Source organism: Cornus florida, unplaced genomic scaffold, assembly GCF_030987335.1.
Source record: "Cornus florida cultivar Cherokee Brave unplaced genomic scaffold, ASM3098733v1 CherokeeBrave_3.0.0_Hap2_Chr10, whole genome shotgun sequence".
In the NCBI taxonomy this organism is placed as follows: Eukaryota; Viridiplantae; Streptophyta; class Magnoliopsida; order Cornales; family Cornaceae; genus Cornus; species Cornus florida.
In genome coordinates this window covers 114,022,725-114,041,168 of record NW_026775580.1, presented here as the reverse complement: position 1 = coordinate 114,041,168, position 18,444 = coordinate 114,022,725, and the positions used below count along the sequence as shown (strand labels likewise).

General features: G+C 35.7%; 1 protein-coding gene across 1 annotated transcript; it reads left to right on the top strand.

Moving 5' to 3' along the window:
* Nucleotides 1–13,991: 13,991 nt before the first annotated feature.
* On the top strand, nt 13,992–17,210 carry LOC132277327 (probable galactinol--sucrose galactosyltransferase 6). Its single transcript, XM_059779167.1, has 4 exons — nt 13,992–15,580; nt 15,702–15,911; nt 16,060–16,194; nt 16,331–17,210. The coding sequence occupies exons 1-4, from the start codon at nt 14,088–14,090 to the stop codon at nt 17,004–17,006; spliced, it is 2,514 nt and encodes an 837-aa protein (XP_059635150.1). The 5' UTR covers nt 13,992–14,087; the 3' UTR covers nt 17,007–17,210.
* Nucleotides 17,211–18,444: the final 1,234 nt, after the last annotated feature.

Here is an 18,444-nt window from a genome sequence, read left to right as displayed (position 1 = left end):
TGATAAAAACATACAATGATAATCATTATTGTATGGGGGGTGATAAAAATCTATTAGTCAATTCTACATGGATTGCAAAGAAGTTTTTTAAGAAACTCAAACAAAACCCACAAATGACAGTTGAACGTCTGAGAACTTCACTGCATGAAAAATATGACATTAGGGCAAAGAAACAACAATACTATAGAGCAAAAAGAAAGGCATTGGATGTGATTGAGGGTAACCATGGGAAGTCATACAGTTTACTGCCCTCTTATAGGAATGAAATTAGGAGGACAAACCCTGGCAGTTTGGTCACACTTGATTATTATGATGCTGAATTCAATGGAACCAATAGATTCAGAAAGATTTTCATTGCTTTTGATGCTTTTAGGTCTGGGTTTATAAAAGGCTGCAGGCCATTCATTAGGTAAGATGGCTGTTTTTTAAAGGGCCCACATGGTGGAATGCTTTTGTCAACTGTGGCCTTTGATGGCAATAATGGTTTATTCCCCATTGCTTATGCTATGGTAGAAAGTGAAGGAAAGGAGACCTGGACTTTTTTCTTAGATAATTTGAAGGATATTCTTGGTGCAGATGCACAAGCCAGACATTAGACAATTATGTCTAATATGCAAAAGGTATAATTTTTTTCTTTAACTTGTTTATTATTATATAGTTCATTATTAAATTGTTCATTATTACTTGTAATTTATTTTATTTTGCATTTCAGGGTCTTAAGGTTGCAATTTCTAACTTGTTTCCTAAGGCAAGCCATAGGATATGTTGTAGGCACTTGTTTAACAGTTTTAGGAAGGATAATCCTGGCTTGTTGTTGAAAAAAATTTATTGGAAGGCTGCTAGATCATGCAATGAACTTGAATTTAATGGTGCAATGAATCACATGAATGAGATTTCCACAGAAACTCATGATTGGCTAATGGATAGGCCTTTTGAAAGATAGTCTAGGGTAGGGTATAGTGAAACATCAAAGAGTGACCATATCACAAACAATTTGACTGAATCCTTCAACAATTGGGTTGGTCATTATAGGTGTAAGCCAATCTTGAATATGCTTGAGTGGATTAAGATAAAATTAATGGTGAGAATCCAGAAAAGGTATCAGAAAGCTTTAGCTTGGAAGGGAAATTTGACTCCAAATGCTTTGAAAAAATTAAACAAATCCATTCAAGAATCAATAGGGTGTAGAGGTTGTCCTGTTGGGAGGGATGGGTTTGAAGTTCATGATGTAGTGGGAGTAAGTGTGGTTAATTTAAACTTGAGGACTTGCTCATGTAAAGCATGTCAGATATCAGAGATACCTTGTAGGCATGCAGCTGGTGCTATTTCATGGAATAGGCAGGATTCTGAGCATTTTTGTGATCCTTGTTACACCAATGACACATACCTACTTGCCCACAGTGGGATGATTCATCCTTTGATGGATGAGAAGTTCTGGCCAAAAACTCCATCAATTGACTTGTACCCTCCTAAACCAAGAAGATTACATGGTAGATCAAGAAAAAATAGAAGAAAGGAACAAGGTGAACCTGCCCCTGCAAATGCAATACCTAAGAAATCTTCAGTTGTAACATGCAAGTATTGCCTACAAACTGATCATAATAGGAGGACTTGCCAGAGAGCTCAAACAGCAATAGAAAGAGCTGCAGCAGCAAGAGGGAGGGCTACAAGTGCAAGAGGAAGAGCTCAAACAGCAACAGTGAGTGTTTCAGTCAATTTTAAACTTGCTATATTTTCAAAATTTTCTTTTATTACTAATTTATATACCTTCTAATTGTTAATTTAGGGAAACATAAGTTCTCAAACTCACGGATCAGAAGGAGCAGGAACTTCTGGTGTTACACAACAAATATAAGTCTTTATTTATGTTCACTATAACAAATTTTCAATTCTATGATTACCCAATACTATACTTAACTATTTTTTTTTTTTGTTTAAATTTTTTTCAGTCCCAAACTGCTAGGAGAGGTGGAAGAAATGGAAGTGCAAGAGGTGGAAGAAATGTACGTGCAAGAGGAACTTCTTAACCAAATGCGAGTTGCATTGGTGGTGGTTCTCAACAAAATGTGAATGGCATGGGTGGTGCTTCTTAACCAGCTATAACTGGCACGGGTGGTGCTTCTCAACCAACTGTAAGTGGCATGGGTGGTGTTTGTCAACCAACTGTGAGTGGCATGGGTAGTGATTCTCAGCCAAATATGAATATGAGAAGTTGTTCACAACCAATTCAGAGTGGTAGCAGAGTTGGAAGACAGCTAAGTCAGAGTGGTATTGGTGTTAATCCTCCACCATGGGTAAGCAATAAATTACCTAATATTTATCCTTATACATATTAATTTATTGTTGCATTACTATTCTAATCCTGGCATTTAATTATAGAGAGGGTAGCAAAAGAAGTACTAAGGAAAGAAACACAGACTGTTAGCAGTTGGGGACTCCTTTGGGTTTTATTCACCACACAACAGTGAGTTGGTTTTTGATGTTTTTGATTCCAATGTTCTAATGGTTTTAGGATTTCTGTATTAAATATTGACCAGCTTTGTTTGAAACTTGAAACTTGTAAGTTGTGGTTGACATTGGTTAAATATTAACTAATTCAGAATGTTCTAATGGTTTTAGGATCTCAGTAATAGCGATGTTTGCTTTGTGGTTGTAATGCATGTGCAGTGGTAATAAATTAATGATGCTTTTTATGGTAAATGTACTCAATATAGGTCAATATTTATTGCATCATTTTATTTGAAATAAATAGCAAAAATAGATAACCAGAAGCAAACAAATACAACTATCTTCAAATACAAAATAGTTGTTTCAATAACTTGTAACCTTGAATTCATAGCTTGTCTCTGCAACCTCAATTCAGCAACAACCTCAAGCAGAAGTTGATTTGCAGGTGAATACTCCTCAATAGCACCAACACTAGTAACAGCAGCAGTAATAGAACCATCTATAGGGTTACACCATTCTCAAAAACTACATGTTTGATTTTCACAAATATAATACAATCTTCTTTTGTTGTGATTTTTGTCATTCTCTGTGACCTTTATTATAGCAAAATCCCCACAGTGACAAATCTTGTTCATATACTGTATACAACCTCTGCCACCTCTGCCTCTACCTTCACGACTATTTACGCTTGATTGAGACATCACTATAAATAGGAGAATATAAGAGAGGAAGAGAGGAAGTGTCAAACATTGTGCCCAGCTATCTCCTATTTATAGAAGCCAAACATGACCGTTGGAGAGTTGATGGCAATCTGGGCATTAACATGGACTTCATGGGCAATCTGGACATTTAAGTTGCTTTGTAACTTGAAGCCAAACATAACCGTTAATGTTTATAGCCAAACAGAACCGTTTAGGGCCAATTTGGGCATTAAAAGCTCATTTTTTGCTAATGTTGGCAAATAGTAACTCTGACTAGCTTTGACCGTTGACTAAGGGGGGTGACTGATGTGTGTCAGAAAAAGTAGGGGGTCTGACTGAATTTTTGCAAACATGGGGGGGTCTCTTTGAAGTTTGGACATACCTCAGGGGGTGTAACTGAAGTTAACCCTAAAATTTGTGATTTAAATGAGTTGTAAAATGTCAGATTTATAATTATTATTTAATATTAAATTTAAAATTATAATATTTTTTTAAAAAAAAAAATTAAATACTTTTTATAATAATATTAGAGTTAATTTCACCAACACCCCTTTTATGTTTGGTCAAATATTTTATTGAAACACCTTGCGAAAATTATTATCATTCATATTACAAATTTTTAGTCCGTTTTTCACTCGCACCCCAAAAGTTATTTTTAGTGTTATCAAAACACTTTTTCATGTAAAATGACACTATTACCCTTTTGACTTTGTTTGAATTATAAAATGATTAATTAATATATAAAATGGCTATCCAAGCTTCTCTTTTCACAACTCTTTTTGTCTCCACCCATCAACACCACCAACTCCATTATTCTTCATTTATGAAGCTTGAAATAATAATAATAATAATAATATGATACTTATCTTGCCCTTTTGCACAACAAAAAATGGGTCACGTTTAACCACCACAATCCCCATCACCATTATGACCCCACCAGTCACACGCACATATACACACACAAACACCATCACACACATATATCACCAGACCACTGAAGAACATAAATTTAAATATAGAATATAAAATTTGAACGAGTATGTAGAATTTAAAAATAAATGCATATAAAACTCATAGAACTCATTAGAGGCAAATGACCGGGTATGCATAATTTTTTACAACATAAAAATTGAATTTGTACAAAATATAATTTCATACTAAAAAAAAAGAAGAAGGAGAAATTCCATAGCATCAGGTCACAATTCAAAAACAAGTTTTGCTTACTTAGACCATCTCCAATGCTAAAAGTCATTTTCACATGCCAAATCTATATTTTGACATGCGCTACAGTGTCAAAATTCTACATTTTAGCAATTTTGCTCCAATGGTACATTTTATGCAAAATGCTATTTTTTGACACAACAACTATTCTTTTTCAACTGTCATTCCCACCATTCATATTTGCATCAGTAATATTAATATTATACACATTTCAAGTCAAATTGTAGACATTAGAAGGAAACTAAAATTAAACCTAATTAAAAAGAAGCAAAAATCTAAAATATTTGGTCAAAAAGGGACAAAAAAAAAAACAAAAAAACAAATTTATTATTATTTTTTTACCACTATTTGTGAATTAATTTTTTTATATAATATATATATTTTTCTTTTTTGGAAATTTATATATATATATATATATATATATATATATGTCTATGTATATTATATATATTTGATTATATTATTATTAAAAATATATATATTTTTAGGGCAAATCATTTCAGCCTCCCCAATCGCCTCCATCTCTATTCTCGTTCTAAACTCTGAGAACTTGCCCCCCCTCTCTCTCTCTGTGCAACTGCAAACTACAAAATCTACAAGAATCAGAAGTTCAAAACCCATATATTTCAGTTTATCTATCTGTCTGCAAGAATACAAAGTTCAAAACCTATTACCTATATCAAAACCCATATATCATTTTAGATTGTTCAAAAAATCAAAACCCATATCGTTCAGTTTCCATCGCCCGTTGTTCCAATTCGGGTTCGCCGTTCGCAAGCTTCAGCCGCTGTCTCTCAACTCTCAAGCTTGCCCCCTTTTTCTCTCTTAACTCTCAAGCTTGATTTCGTGTATGCGCACACACACACACACACACACACACACACACACACATATATATCAAGGTCTGTAATTCTTGTTTTGTAATCAAAAGTTCAAAACCCATATATTTCTGTTAGATTTGGCACAAAATATATAAATAGCTATTGCTATTTATTTTGCTAGATTTGGCAAAAAAAATGGCAAAGACAAATTTTGGCAGCCAATATAATAGTCCATTGGAGAGCCCAATTTTAACCCACCTGCTATATTTTTAATTGGCAGCTCATATGGCAACTCTATTGGAGATGCTCTTATAAAATATTGGGTTAGTGGGTCACACGAGGGAGTGGACACAGGACACCCACAAAACCACCAACCTTCGATTGTATGTATAAGATTGTATACATACGCATATATACATGAGTTGTGGAGAAGAGAGGTGAGTGGTCAGTGGGTCTGAGACTTTGGAAAGGAAGATGGGTGTGGAGAAGGTAGGAGATGAAAGAAGAGAGTGTGAATTTTATAGAGGGAAATAAACGGGGGCAATTTTGTTTTTTAAGTTTGTTGATATTTTGAATTAATATGAATTAAAATTTAGGAGTAAATTTGTCTTTTCGTATGCTTTTAACGGTATTGAAAAAGTAAAATTGGATCTAAATGATAGTAATTTTGGAAAGGTGTTTCAATGTGTATTTGACCAAACCTAAAGGGGTGTCAGTGAAATTAATACATAATATTATTAAATATTAATTGAGGTGTTATCGACATCTCCCTATAAATTGATGAGTCGTTGACTCATTTCTCGACCCCAATATTATTTTTGCATTTTTTAAATAGTAATTATCTCTTTTAATTTAATATTAAATAGATTTGACGTTTTATAATTAATTTAACGAGTTTGCCACTGGTTTTGAGGTAACTTGATAAGTTTTGTTATTTAAAAGGTTTCTTCTTCTTTTTTTGTTTTTTTTTTTTTTTTCTTTTTTAAATATTACTGGAATTTTATGCATGATTTTGATAGTAGATGGGAGTTTTATAATTTTAAGGAAAAATTACAAATGCATTCGCTTAGGGCTCCTTTTGATAAGTTTTGTTGGGTTATTTTTTTAATTCTACTAAGGTCTTATGCATGATTTTTATAGTAGAGGGGAGTTTAATAATTTTAACCCAAATTTTTAAGGAAAATTTACAAATGCATTAGCTTAGAGCTCCTTTTTATGGTCGCGTGAAGTCAAAGTTTTAAGTTTTTAAATAAATTAATTATGACTGGAATAAAACATTGTGCATTAATTTGCCTTTTTTACTGTTGTGACAGATTGATCTAGTTATTATTTGTGTGTAGTTACTTACGGCTTTTTTTATATTTATGTATCACATTTTCTCACATAGGTACCATTTTTTTATGCAATGAGCTGATGAATTTGTAAGTTAAATTTTGATCATCTTTTGTCGTTATAATATAATTCTAATGAAATTCATTTTACAAATGTTTATTACTTTGTTTAATTTTGATAAAGATATTTAAAATATTTTAGATCCAGGTGCAATTATGGCATCATAAGCGGTTATGGTGAATCTTATGAGCACACTTTTGTCATAGTATGGCAAAAAAAACAAAAAAAAAAAAAAAAAGAAAAACAAAAAAAAAAGAGGGTAAAATGTGGCATGAAAGGATTAAACAAGAGGTTCGTCCACGTGGGATGGAGGTGGAAATAAGTAACTCTTGCAACACAAAAACTTATGGGACCGAGACATCCACGCTTCCACACATAAAAGGATATTAGTATGAGATGAGCCTTAATTAATATGAGCGATGATTATCTCATGACTAACACGTGCCCTACCTCTATAAGTAAGGCACAGTGTCCTGACGCGATTGATCATCAAGTTTTAGTCAAATCTCTCATTTTTCTCTTTGTCTCTTTTCTCTCTATAATTTTTCTGACTAGCTTGAGAATAAATCAATCTTTTGGCTTTGAACCAAGTTATTTTTTATTGAAACCCTTTACATTTTTCACTTTTTGTGCATTAAGGTATTACTTTTTGTATAGGACCGATGGCGGAAAAAAAAAACTTTAACTTCGTATAACCACAAAAAAGAACCCCTAAATTATTGTATGTATAATTTCTACATGCCTAAATAATTGATGAAATTGCTATAATTTCATTTATTTTATTTAAATAAACAAGATAAAAATGATCAATTGAGAAATAACAAAAAGGGTGATTCAACTAGGGCTGCAGCTTGGGCGGGCTAACCCAACCCAACTCGAATTTTTGAAATTTGGGTTTTAAATTCACAAATCAAGGTCATATTTGGGTTGGGTTTTGTCAACACCTATACATATTCGGGTCGGGCTCGGGCTTGGGATCAACCTGAACCCAACCCAAAACCCAAAACAAAAATTAATAATAATAATTTTTTTTTTCCTTTCTCTCTCCACCGTCCCCGCCGCCCCTCTTACAGACCATGATCAATTGATTTGTAAAACAAGAATTACAGTTTTACAGATGTTGATTAATTGATTTATAAAAAAAAAAAAAAATTAAAACAAAACCCATACATACAAGTTAGCCTGTGCACAGAGAGAGGGGGACAAGCTTGAGAGTTGAAAGACAGCGGCTGAAGCTTGCGAATGGCGAACCCGAACTGGAACAGCGAGCGATGGAAACTGAAAGATCTAGGTTTTGATTTTTTGAACAATTTGAAATGATATGCCGATCTGGGTTTTGATTTTTTGAACAATCTGAAATGATATGCCGATATGGGCTTTGAACTTTTGATTCTTGCAAACAGATAGATAAAACTGAAATATATGGGTTTTGAACTTCTGATTCTTGTAAATTTTGTAGTTTGCAGTTGGAAAGAGAAAGAGAGAGAAAGAGAGCAAGTTCAGAGAATAGAGATGGAGGCGATAGGGGAGGCTGAAATGATTTGCCCTAAAAATATTTTGTTTTTTTATAATAATATAATTAAATATATATAATATATATAAATTTTCGGGAAGGGGGGGAGAAAAAAAAAAATCAACCCGTCAACCCGACTCAACCCAACCAGGGGCGGAGGGAAGGGGGGGCCGGCGGGGGCCATGGCCCCCCCTAATTTTTTGAATTTTTTTTTGTAGTATAGTTAAAAATAAAATAATATAGTATATATAGTATAAAATCTATACTTAGCCCCCCCCAAAAAAAAAAATTATTTTTTTAATTAGAATTTAACAAAAGATAGTTTATATAGTGGTTTAATTAACGACTATAGAATCCTGATAAAAATTAATTCACATAAAAATTTAATGTGACTATCTTAAAATTTCAACTCAAATACCGTTTTTCCCATAATGTGACTACAAACACAATTCTTTCCATAACCTTATTATTCTAAAATTCCATCTCATACATGATTCTTTCCATCACTTTTTTTTTTCTTCTTTTTATTCATTTTGATTGAAATGCTTTTATAAGAATTCTTTAAGAAATTAATTTTTACAAAATCAAGAACAAAAATTTCATTTGAAGTTTTGAATATCAACAAAAATTGATGATTTAAGAATCTAAATTTTTATTTTATTAATTTGTTTGTGTTTTTTTTTTTTTTTTTTTTTTTTTTTTTTTTTTTTTATCATTGTTATTTTTTTGTTAAATTTTCAATTGTTACATTTTTTTTTAAGTTATTTTTGTTTTTTTTTTTTTCCTTTTCGGTAAATAAAGAGAGTTATTTAATTGAATTTTTTTTATAATTTTGCCATAAATCTTATTTGTGTTTGTTCAGAAAGTTTGATAAAAAATTTCTTTAAATCACTAGTTTTTTTTATTTAAATAAATTGAAAAAAGTTTAAATATATATATTTTTGTATGAATATAATAAATAGTAATATATTTTTGCCTACGTAATATATATATTTTTTCCAAAGTTCTAGCTAGGTAATATTGTTTATAATGTTGGCCCCCCCAACCTCAAAATCCTGGCTCCGCCCTTGAACCCAACCCAATTCGGGTTGAAGTTAAATTGAGACGGAGCTAGGTTGAGCTAGCCCAAGTTGCAATCCTAGGTTCAACCATCGTACCAAAGATGTTTTGTAAATTTAACTAACAAAAGCTAAATCCAATTGGGCTGCAAGGTGAAAATATGCTAATGGGTTGAATTAGATGATATATCATAAGATTAAATGAGAAAAGACAAAACTGTAAGTAAATAAATGCGCAAATGAGAGATGAATTGATTGTAAATACAAAATAATAAAGGTGGCAAAATTGACACGCTTCCTTGACACGATTTAATCATGACAAATTAATAAGATTGATTTTATCTTAATTGTGTTCGTGTTATAATTATAGGGTAAAGTACACTGACACCCCCTGAGGTTTGGGATAAGGACAGCCAGATGAAACTTAGCCTATTTTGGGACAAACACACCCCCTCAAGTTTGATATAATAACCAAAGACACCCCAATGGTAATGAGTTGACATTTCTGCCCTTTGACTTTTATATTGACCAAATTGAATGTTGAAATTACATTTTTAACCTATATATATATATATATATATTTATCTCTCAATAATCTGTATATACACATATAATCAACGGAAAGGAACCCGCCGACGTATGATTAGAGTCATCGGCAATTCCGGGAAAATAATAAACAATTTGAATGCGAAATTAGAGCCAAAATTAGAGTCGAAGTTATGATAACCCGTTGCCTTGAGCGTGTAAACATCATCGGCTATCCAGCTATTTACAAGAAGATCACACAAGAAGAGGAGTGCTATGTATCACAATCTCAGGAGGCTCTGGTTAATGTTTTTGAAAGGGTTGCGGTGGTGGGACAGATTGGTGCGCTTATGGGGAGAAGAGGGACCATTGTGGATTGAATTTGGAGGAGTTATGGTGCCAAAATATAGCTTTTTTCAGCGGAGCAGTTTCAGACTTGTGTGTCTCCGACCGATGAGTTGATTCGGGATGAGAATTTGTGCCCAGTTTGTTCGGTGGTTGCTAAAATATGATCATAAGTAATATATATTAGAAAGTAAAGAGAATTTTCTATTTTTTCTTTAAACGAAATTTATCATATCCTTTTTTTTTATTATTATTTTTTATTTTTACACATTGAAACTAATAGTCAATAAAATTGTTTCCATCTTTAAAATTTCTCATTAGCAAATATAATTTGTTATTTATTTTTTCTTTTTTAATTTTCTTTCTTTCCTTTTTGGTATATATGTAAATCTTCTGGAATAATTCATTCTCGGATTACACCCAAAATGTGTGTGTATATATACGGAGTATATATATTATTGGTCTGGTCTCAATTATAAACCAATATATATCAACTTATTTTTTTTGTCTATTGCAAAATTAAATTATAGAAGAAAGAATTTCAAATAAATAATGAAGAAAAACAGAGTTTTGCTTTATAATGGGTATTGATTTGATGCCCATATCATTCTTTACTAATAATGGTTCTGATTTCGCATTCAAATTGTTAAATAATTTTCCCGGAATTGCCGATGATTCTAATGGTTTTGAGTATACACATAATAATCTGAATTTGACGTTGGCTTCATGATGATGGGTTTTGAGCAGTTTCAGACTTGTGTGTCGCCGACCGACGGAGCAGTTTCAGACTTGTGGATTGAATTTGGAGAAGTTATGGTGCCAAAATATAGCTTATACACATAATGGTTTTGACTCTAATCTGTATATACACATAATAATTTGTGGCCTGCTCCTCGCCGGCGTATGATTCTTGTACAGAGCTTCGACGAGTCCATGGCGGAGAGCTCCGCCGACGGCCGTGGCCCACTCCTCGCCTACGCATGATCTTCCACAGAGCTCCGGCTTTTCCATGGCAGAGAGCTCTGCCGACAGTCGTGGCCCGCTCCTCGCCGGTCAGTCTAGCTTCACCGCCGGTATATTCAATCCATGCTCTCCGTGAAGCCATCGCCGGGCAGTATTTTACCGGTTCAGTCCATGCTCTTCATTATGCATAAAAGGTTCCGGCGAAGGGAGCCGACAAGGTGCGGCTCAATCTTAATCCCACCAGTATAGGCTGGTTGGAAAGATGGGTTTTGATGATGTGAATATCAATCTCAATCCCACCCCAATCAAACCTCTGAATCAATTGAAAATTTTGCTCCTGCTCTCACCAACAACCCAGTTGTTCTTCTGATTTCATCAATTGGGTTTTGATTTGGGTACCAATTCAAGACCTCGACGCCCAACATCTATCACCTGATCAATAACGGGACCTCTGAACTAATTCAAGACCGAATGGTCGGGTGTGGCGCTTCGGCTTGTCGTCCTCGCTGTCGTCTTCTCCGCCGCAGGCAGTACTGCCCCGACCTCTTTGATTGCTTCTCCGCCTGCTCTCCCAACCTCCGACGCTCCTGCTTCGTCTCCCTCCAGTATTGCCGTGCCTCCGTCATTCTCTTCAGCTCCGGGAGAATCTCCGTCATCGACTCCCAATGGCGTCGTTTTGAATAGATTGACGATCAGTGGATCTATTGTTGGTGCTGGTGGTCACTGTTGTGTGGGGGTATATATATATATATATATAAGGGTAATTTTGTCCGTTAAGTATTTTAAAATTTTATAATTTAAATTAATAAAATAGAAAAGGGTAAAATGGACTTTTCACATGTTTTAAGGCCTTGTTTGGATGACAAATTTAACAAGGGGGTGTGATTGTCCAAAAATAGCCAAACTTTCATCTGCTTGTCCTTACCCCAAACCTCAGGGGGTGTCTGTGTACTTTACTCATAATTATATTAACCTGTTTAATCAAAATGTCATGTTTGTATTTTAAAACACAACGTGTTTAATTCGATTAAACTTGTTTAATTAATTATGTCGCGTGTCAGGTGAACTTGATTAATTCGGAATTTATTTTAATAAAGTTAGTATAACCATTTTTGTTATTTTAATAGATTATGGCATTGTCCAAATTATTCTTATTTTTATAAATTTTTTTTTCTATTATCTCAAATTATATTTAAATAACTAATAGGCTATTAAAATATTTGAAACCATTATTAAACAGATCTACTACGACCATACAACAACAATATGACTGGTCAACCCTACTTGCCACCTCTTGATGTGGAGAGAGAGCGTGTGAATTTGCTTCAACCCTGAAAAACACGAAGAAAAAAGAAAAAAAAACTCGACCACCAGTCTTATTCGTTTCAAAATATCCACGTTGGTCTGTGCTTCTTCACCAGTCTTTATCACAGATTGTGTGGTCTTTTGCGAATCATACGGCCGAAAGCACGTGACTTGTGCAATAAAAAACGTCTGATGGTGGTATCGTTTATGGGACGAGACAAATACAACACGCTTCACATCATAGGGATCTGTGTAGAGAAATAGAAATTTAGTTTACAGCACACGTTTCTCATTTATCATATGTCGCACCGTAAAAACTGGAAAAGATTCCATTATTGTCGTCCACGTCCTTCTAAGCATGCTTTTGTTTACTTTTTCGTGCAAGCAATTAATTATGGCTAGACACCATGTTACTGTTACATTAATAATAATATAAATGTAATACTGCATATTTTTAATTTAATAATATTATAGGTCAAGAGGCATGTACCCCATCATCCATATCTTGTATTTTTTATGAGTTGATTTTTATTTAAATTTGTTAAATAAAAATTTGAATCAATATATTGCACTACGTGTTGTTTCTAATGTCAAATTACTTAAAAACTCTTTCTATTTTTAAATTTTGACATATTAAATTTTTTTTTTTTTTTTTTAAATTGACCGAAATCTCCTTCAACCATCCAATTGTTGCAGCATACTACCCAACAATCTTCAAAACTGGATATTTGTTTTCTCCTTTTCGTGTTTTTGCAATTATTTTGAATATTTTAATCTGTCTCTATCAAATTTATTGAATTTCACAACTTTTTTTTTTGATTAAGTTTGTAATAAAAGTTCATTTTATTATCGATGAAAGCATTGTGAATCTCCTTAGTATTATTATGTGGAGGTTCTAACTAATTAAAATCTCAAATTTTAATCAATGAATATTTCTCTGTGTCCGAAGAAAATAAAAATAAAAATGGAGGCACAGGGAAAAGATGGCAAGGGTGATTGAATCACTACTCCCTTCAAGTTGTGTAGTTAGTTTTAGGGCCATCTTAATCCCTTAATTTAGGAAATTAAACACCAAGTGAGCCCTACGCAAATTCCTTGTATATAAGCAATCATTGAGATTGGTGGGTCCGTTGTCCAACTAGTTTCGTGAACGCCAAGATATATTTACCGCTAATATGATCAGTAATAAATAAAAAATGCAATGCTTAGCTGCACTAAAATAATATATGTATTTGGATATATTTTTTATTTTAATGTGCGCATCACATAATTGAGTTCTTAAGCTGATTGTCATGATCTACGCATCTTCCAAATAAAAAAAGTGTTATGATCTCAGAAGAAACACGTCAGCACCCAAGTGGCGTGAGTGCCCAATGTTCTCATTGGTCCAAGCCAGCGCACGGTGACGTGGAAACAGATCAACACTTTAATTATTGCCGTATACAAAAATTGGACCTTAGTGAACAGGTGGCACATCCACTCTATCCCCTCCAATGATGCTTAAGTTTTTCTGTTTTCTGTTACGAGAACTTTGGTCAAAAAAATAACGATTACTATTTTTTTTTTTTTTGGGTTTGATTGTCCACGCCCGGATGTTTAGTTGAGTGTAGAAGCGTCCGGATGTGGTAAAACGTGGATCAGACGTGGCAATGCTATCCGCCGCCAGATCCAACGACCAAACTAAGGGTTTGACATTTAGGAGCGTCTGATAATTGTAAATCCCAATATTGCTCGCAGAGACAACGAGATATAGATATAGAAGAAACCGATTGAGTCACCAATTTTTTTTTTAGCAATGGTGGCTCTTTCAACCCACAGTAGTTCTCGGATCACCCCTATAAATTTAAATTTGCCGCCTCAATTAATCCCATTCACGAACCCAATTCGCATAACAAAGCGGACGATTAAGAAACCATTAGCTAATTTTAATACTCGTATTTCTCTATCCTCCAAGTTTAATCAGTCAGTCTACATTGAAAGAGAGATAAAGTTAGAGAGAGAAAGAGAGATCATGACGATCACGCCGGCGGTACGCATTGCTGACAGGAAGCTGATCATGAAGGATCGGACGATCCTCGCCAACGTACCGGACAATGTGATAGCCACGTCCGGTTCGACCTCCGTTCCGGTGGAGGGTGTGTTTCTCGGCGCGTCTTTCGACGGAGAGAAAAGCAGTCACGTGGTGTCGCTCGGGACGTTACGCGACGTCCGGTTCTTCGCCTGCTTTAGGTTCAAGTTATGGTGGTTATCTCAGGCAATGGGCGATCAAGGGCGTGACATACCTTTGGAGACTCAGTTTTTGATGATGGAAACCAAAGATGGGTCTCACCTCGAATCAGACGGCGGTAACGAAAACAATCAGATTGTTTACACCGTTTTCCTCCCTCTGATTGATGGACCGTTTCGAGCTTGCCTTCAAGGTAATCCGCAAGACGAGCTCGAGCTTTGTCTGGAGAGTGGCGATCCCGATACGACGTCGTCGCATTTAACTCATTCCGTGTTCGTCAGTACTGGTACGGACCCGTTCAGGACCGTCGGTGATGCTATCGGAGCCGTTAAATTGCACCTCAAGACGTTTCGTCAACGCCACGAGAAGCAATTACCCGGATTCGTTGACTATTTCGGGTGGTGCACATGGGACGCGTTTTACCGGGAAGTAACCCAGGAAGGGGTAGAGGCCGGAATCGAGAGCCTCGGCGCTGGTGGGACCCATCCGAAATTTGTGATCATCGACGATGGGTGGCAATCTTATGATCGGGACCCAGAACAATCATTGGATAGGTTGATTGGGATAAAGGAAAACGCTAAGTTTCAAAAGAAGGACGATCCGACGGTGGGGATTGAAAACATAGTGAAGATCGTGAAGGAGAAACATGGGTTGAAGTACGTGTACGCGTGGCATGCGCTGGTTGGGTACTGGGGTGGGGTCAGGCCAGGGGTGGAGGATTATGGGGCGTTGATCAAGTATCCGACGGTGACGAAAGGGATAATGGAGAATGAGCCCAGATGGAAGACAGAGGAAGAGATGATGAAATGGGGTGTGGGGCTGGTGAACCCCAAGAATGTGCACAAGTTCTATAATGAGCTTCATGAGAACTTGGCCTCTGCGGGTGTAGATGGTGTTAAGGTGGACGTGCAGAATATATTGGAGGCACTTGGGGATGGGTTGGGTGGTAGGGTTGAGTTGACCAGGCTCTATCATCAGGCACTTGATGCTTCTGTTGCTAAGAATTTTCCTGATAATGGATGCATTGATTGCATGAGCCACAATACTGATGCACTTTACTGGTACATTTCTATATATATATATTTTTAATTTACACTAAGTTGTTTTTTAGGATTATTTAATTTTTGTTTTTGGAACTGAAGTGTTGTAATGTGTGGTGCCCTACTGAATGTTGTGATACAGCTCTCAACAAACGGCTGTGGTGAGAGCTTCGGATGATTTCTATCCACGTGATCCTGCATCACACACCATCCACGTAGCAGCAGTTGCATACAACAGTGTGTTCCTGGGTGAATTCATGCTGCCTGATTGGGATATGTTCCACTCTGTTCATCCTGCCGCGGAGTACCATGCATCAGCCAGGGCCATAAGTGGTGGGCCCATTTATGTCAGGTGAGAAATCTTGACCACCTAATCACTTTTTATCCAGTCTCAAAATAAATAGTACTTACATTGTAAGAATATTTATGATCAATTTTTGTTTTGTTGCTTATTTGATCATCTCAATTGGCTAATATTGTCGAGTCCCACTTTTGAACAGTGACAAACCTGGGAACCACAACTTTGATATCTTAAAGAAGCTTGTTTTACCAGATGGTTCTATTCTCCGACCTAAATTGCCTGGTCGGCCTACCAAGGATTGCCTATTCTCCGACCCGGCCCGTGATGGTGTTAGGTGAGCACTTATATATATATGTATATATATATATATACACATTAAAAAGAGTAATTGAATTGGGCCTAATTTAATAATGTAGTTTAGATATTTGTGAAACACAAACATTTTGTAACCAAAAATTGTTTGGTTTTAGTTTGCTGAAGATATGGAACATGAACAAGTACACTGGAGTTCTTGGTGTCTACAATTGCCAAGGTGCAGCCTGGAACAGCAGTGAAAGGAAGAACACATTTCACCAGACACAATCTGAAGCTATAACAGGTTTCATCAAGGGCCGCGATGTCCATCTCATCTCTGATGTTGCTATGGATCCTGAATGGAATGGGGATTGTGCTTCCTATTGCCACCGAAGTAGTGAGCTTGTCACTCTTCCTTACAATGCTGCCAAGCCCGTAACCCTCAAGGTCCTAGAGCACGACATATTTACAGTTACACCCATCAAGGTCTTAGCCCCCGGGTTCAGCTTTGCTCCGTTGGGGCTCATTGACATGTTCAATGCCGGTGGTGCAATTGAAGGGCTCAAATATGAAGTCAAGGGTGGTGCCAAATGCAAAGGAGAAGGAAATGGTGTAGCTGCACATAAGGTTGAGAACTTGAGCACAGAAGTTGTAGCAATAGTTTCCATTGAGGTTAAAGGGTGTGGCAGGTTTGGTGCCTACTCATCGGCCAAGCCAAGAAAATGCACAATAGGCTCAAAAATGGTTGATGTTGTATATGATTCAGAGTCTGGGTTGGTGACCTTCTACATGGATGGCATGCCTAAGGAGGAGGAGGACCAGAAAGTTCACATTGTTGAGATCGAATTATAATGGATTGCAAATTAAGCACGTTGAAGAGGAACATTCCTCTTGGCGATTTGTTTTGATTTTTGGGATCATGATTCCCTTGTTATATGATAATGGCTAGGAATAGAGAATCTAGAAATTCAAATCATTTTTCCTTCCTTTTTTGTAAAGCTTGTACCTGTGAATCAATAATAGCCTTGTGGAGGCAACGAAAGTCTTCGAAGATTATTATGTCTCATTTATGCTTTAATTTATTTGTTAATACTCCAATTGACTGTTTCACCCCCAAATAAATTGAATAAACTCTAGCTTTATTTGAATGTCTGCCCCGTGGGTTGCAGAGACTCCTTTGCTTTGCGTAATATATCTTACCAGGTGGGTGAGAGGATTCACAAATGACCTATTCACTGAAAAGGAAGGCTGTGAGGAACTAAAAAGCCGAAATATTATGTGACTAAGCAAAAATGAAACAGAAAATAAACTGTAAGTTGGCCAAATACTTGTGAAAAAACAAAAAATAAATAAAAGAGTTGACAAAATGCTACTTATATGCTGCAACTTCAATGTGGGAATTCTGAATATATGTTAGTTCCATCACTTAATTTTTGTCCACAAAGCCAAACAGCCAGGCGTTCCATTCCACCATATTCTCTATCAAAGCAGATACTACTTTTATGGCTCAAGGTTCCATCTTGAGAGCCTTCATTTAGCTCTCCTGTCAAATTGGGAAAAATAACCGTGGTTGAAAGAGGGAAGAAAAATAGGAAAACAGGAAGTTGGTAGGTGGCAGATGAAGCAGTCGTTCAAACCAACCACATTCTAGCTTCATGATGATCATAACAAATGGAAAAATGCTCATTGAGCATAGATAGATTCAACCCACCACAATACTACAACTGCCTTGCTCTAATTAGCTGCCAAAAATTACCGGGGTCTAGGCAAAATTCATTCCAAAAAGTAGGGTGGTCAAGTCTTATGCATTAATCAGCATACTTACCCCCATAACACTTCAGCCAACCCCTCTTATCAACACTAGAAAAATTCAGGAACAGAAATATTTAAGTTTAAGTAAGAGAGCACCGAATAGGTACCTTGAGAGGATGTCTCCGGCCAGAGATACCACCAACCCATCGCAACTACAAGTGTGAAGAGGCCACGTTTGCACATATCACAACCACCTCTATACCACAAATTCCAGAAATACCTAAACTCTTTTCTTTTAATATAATATATATATATATATATATATATAGACGCGGTTCCAAACAGATTAGATCTCTCCCTGCAAGTGACCACTGGGTGAGCAGAGATCAAAATTTATCACCCTAACACCAAATCTACAACTGAAATCCAGCTCCCAGTATCCTCCAACGCCTGGATAACATTACCATACACCCTCTAAAATTAAAATAGGAAAAAACAACCCCATTCAAAGCCAATTCATAATATGCACCTTTAAATT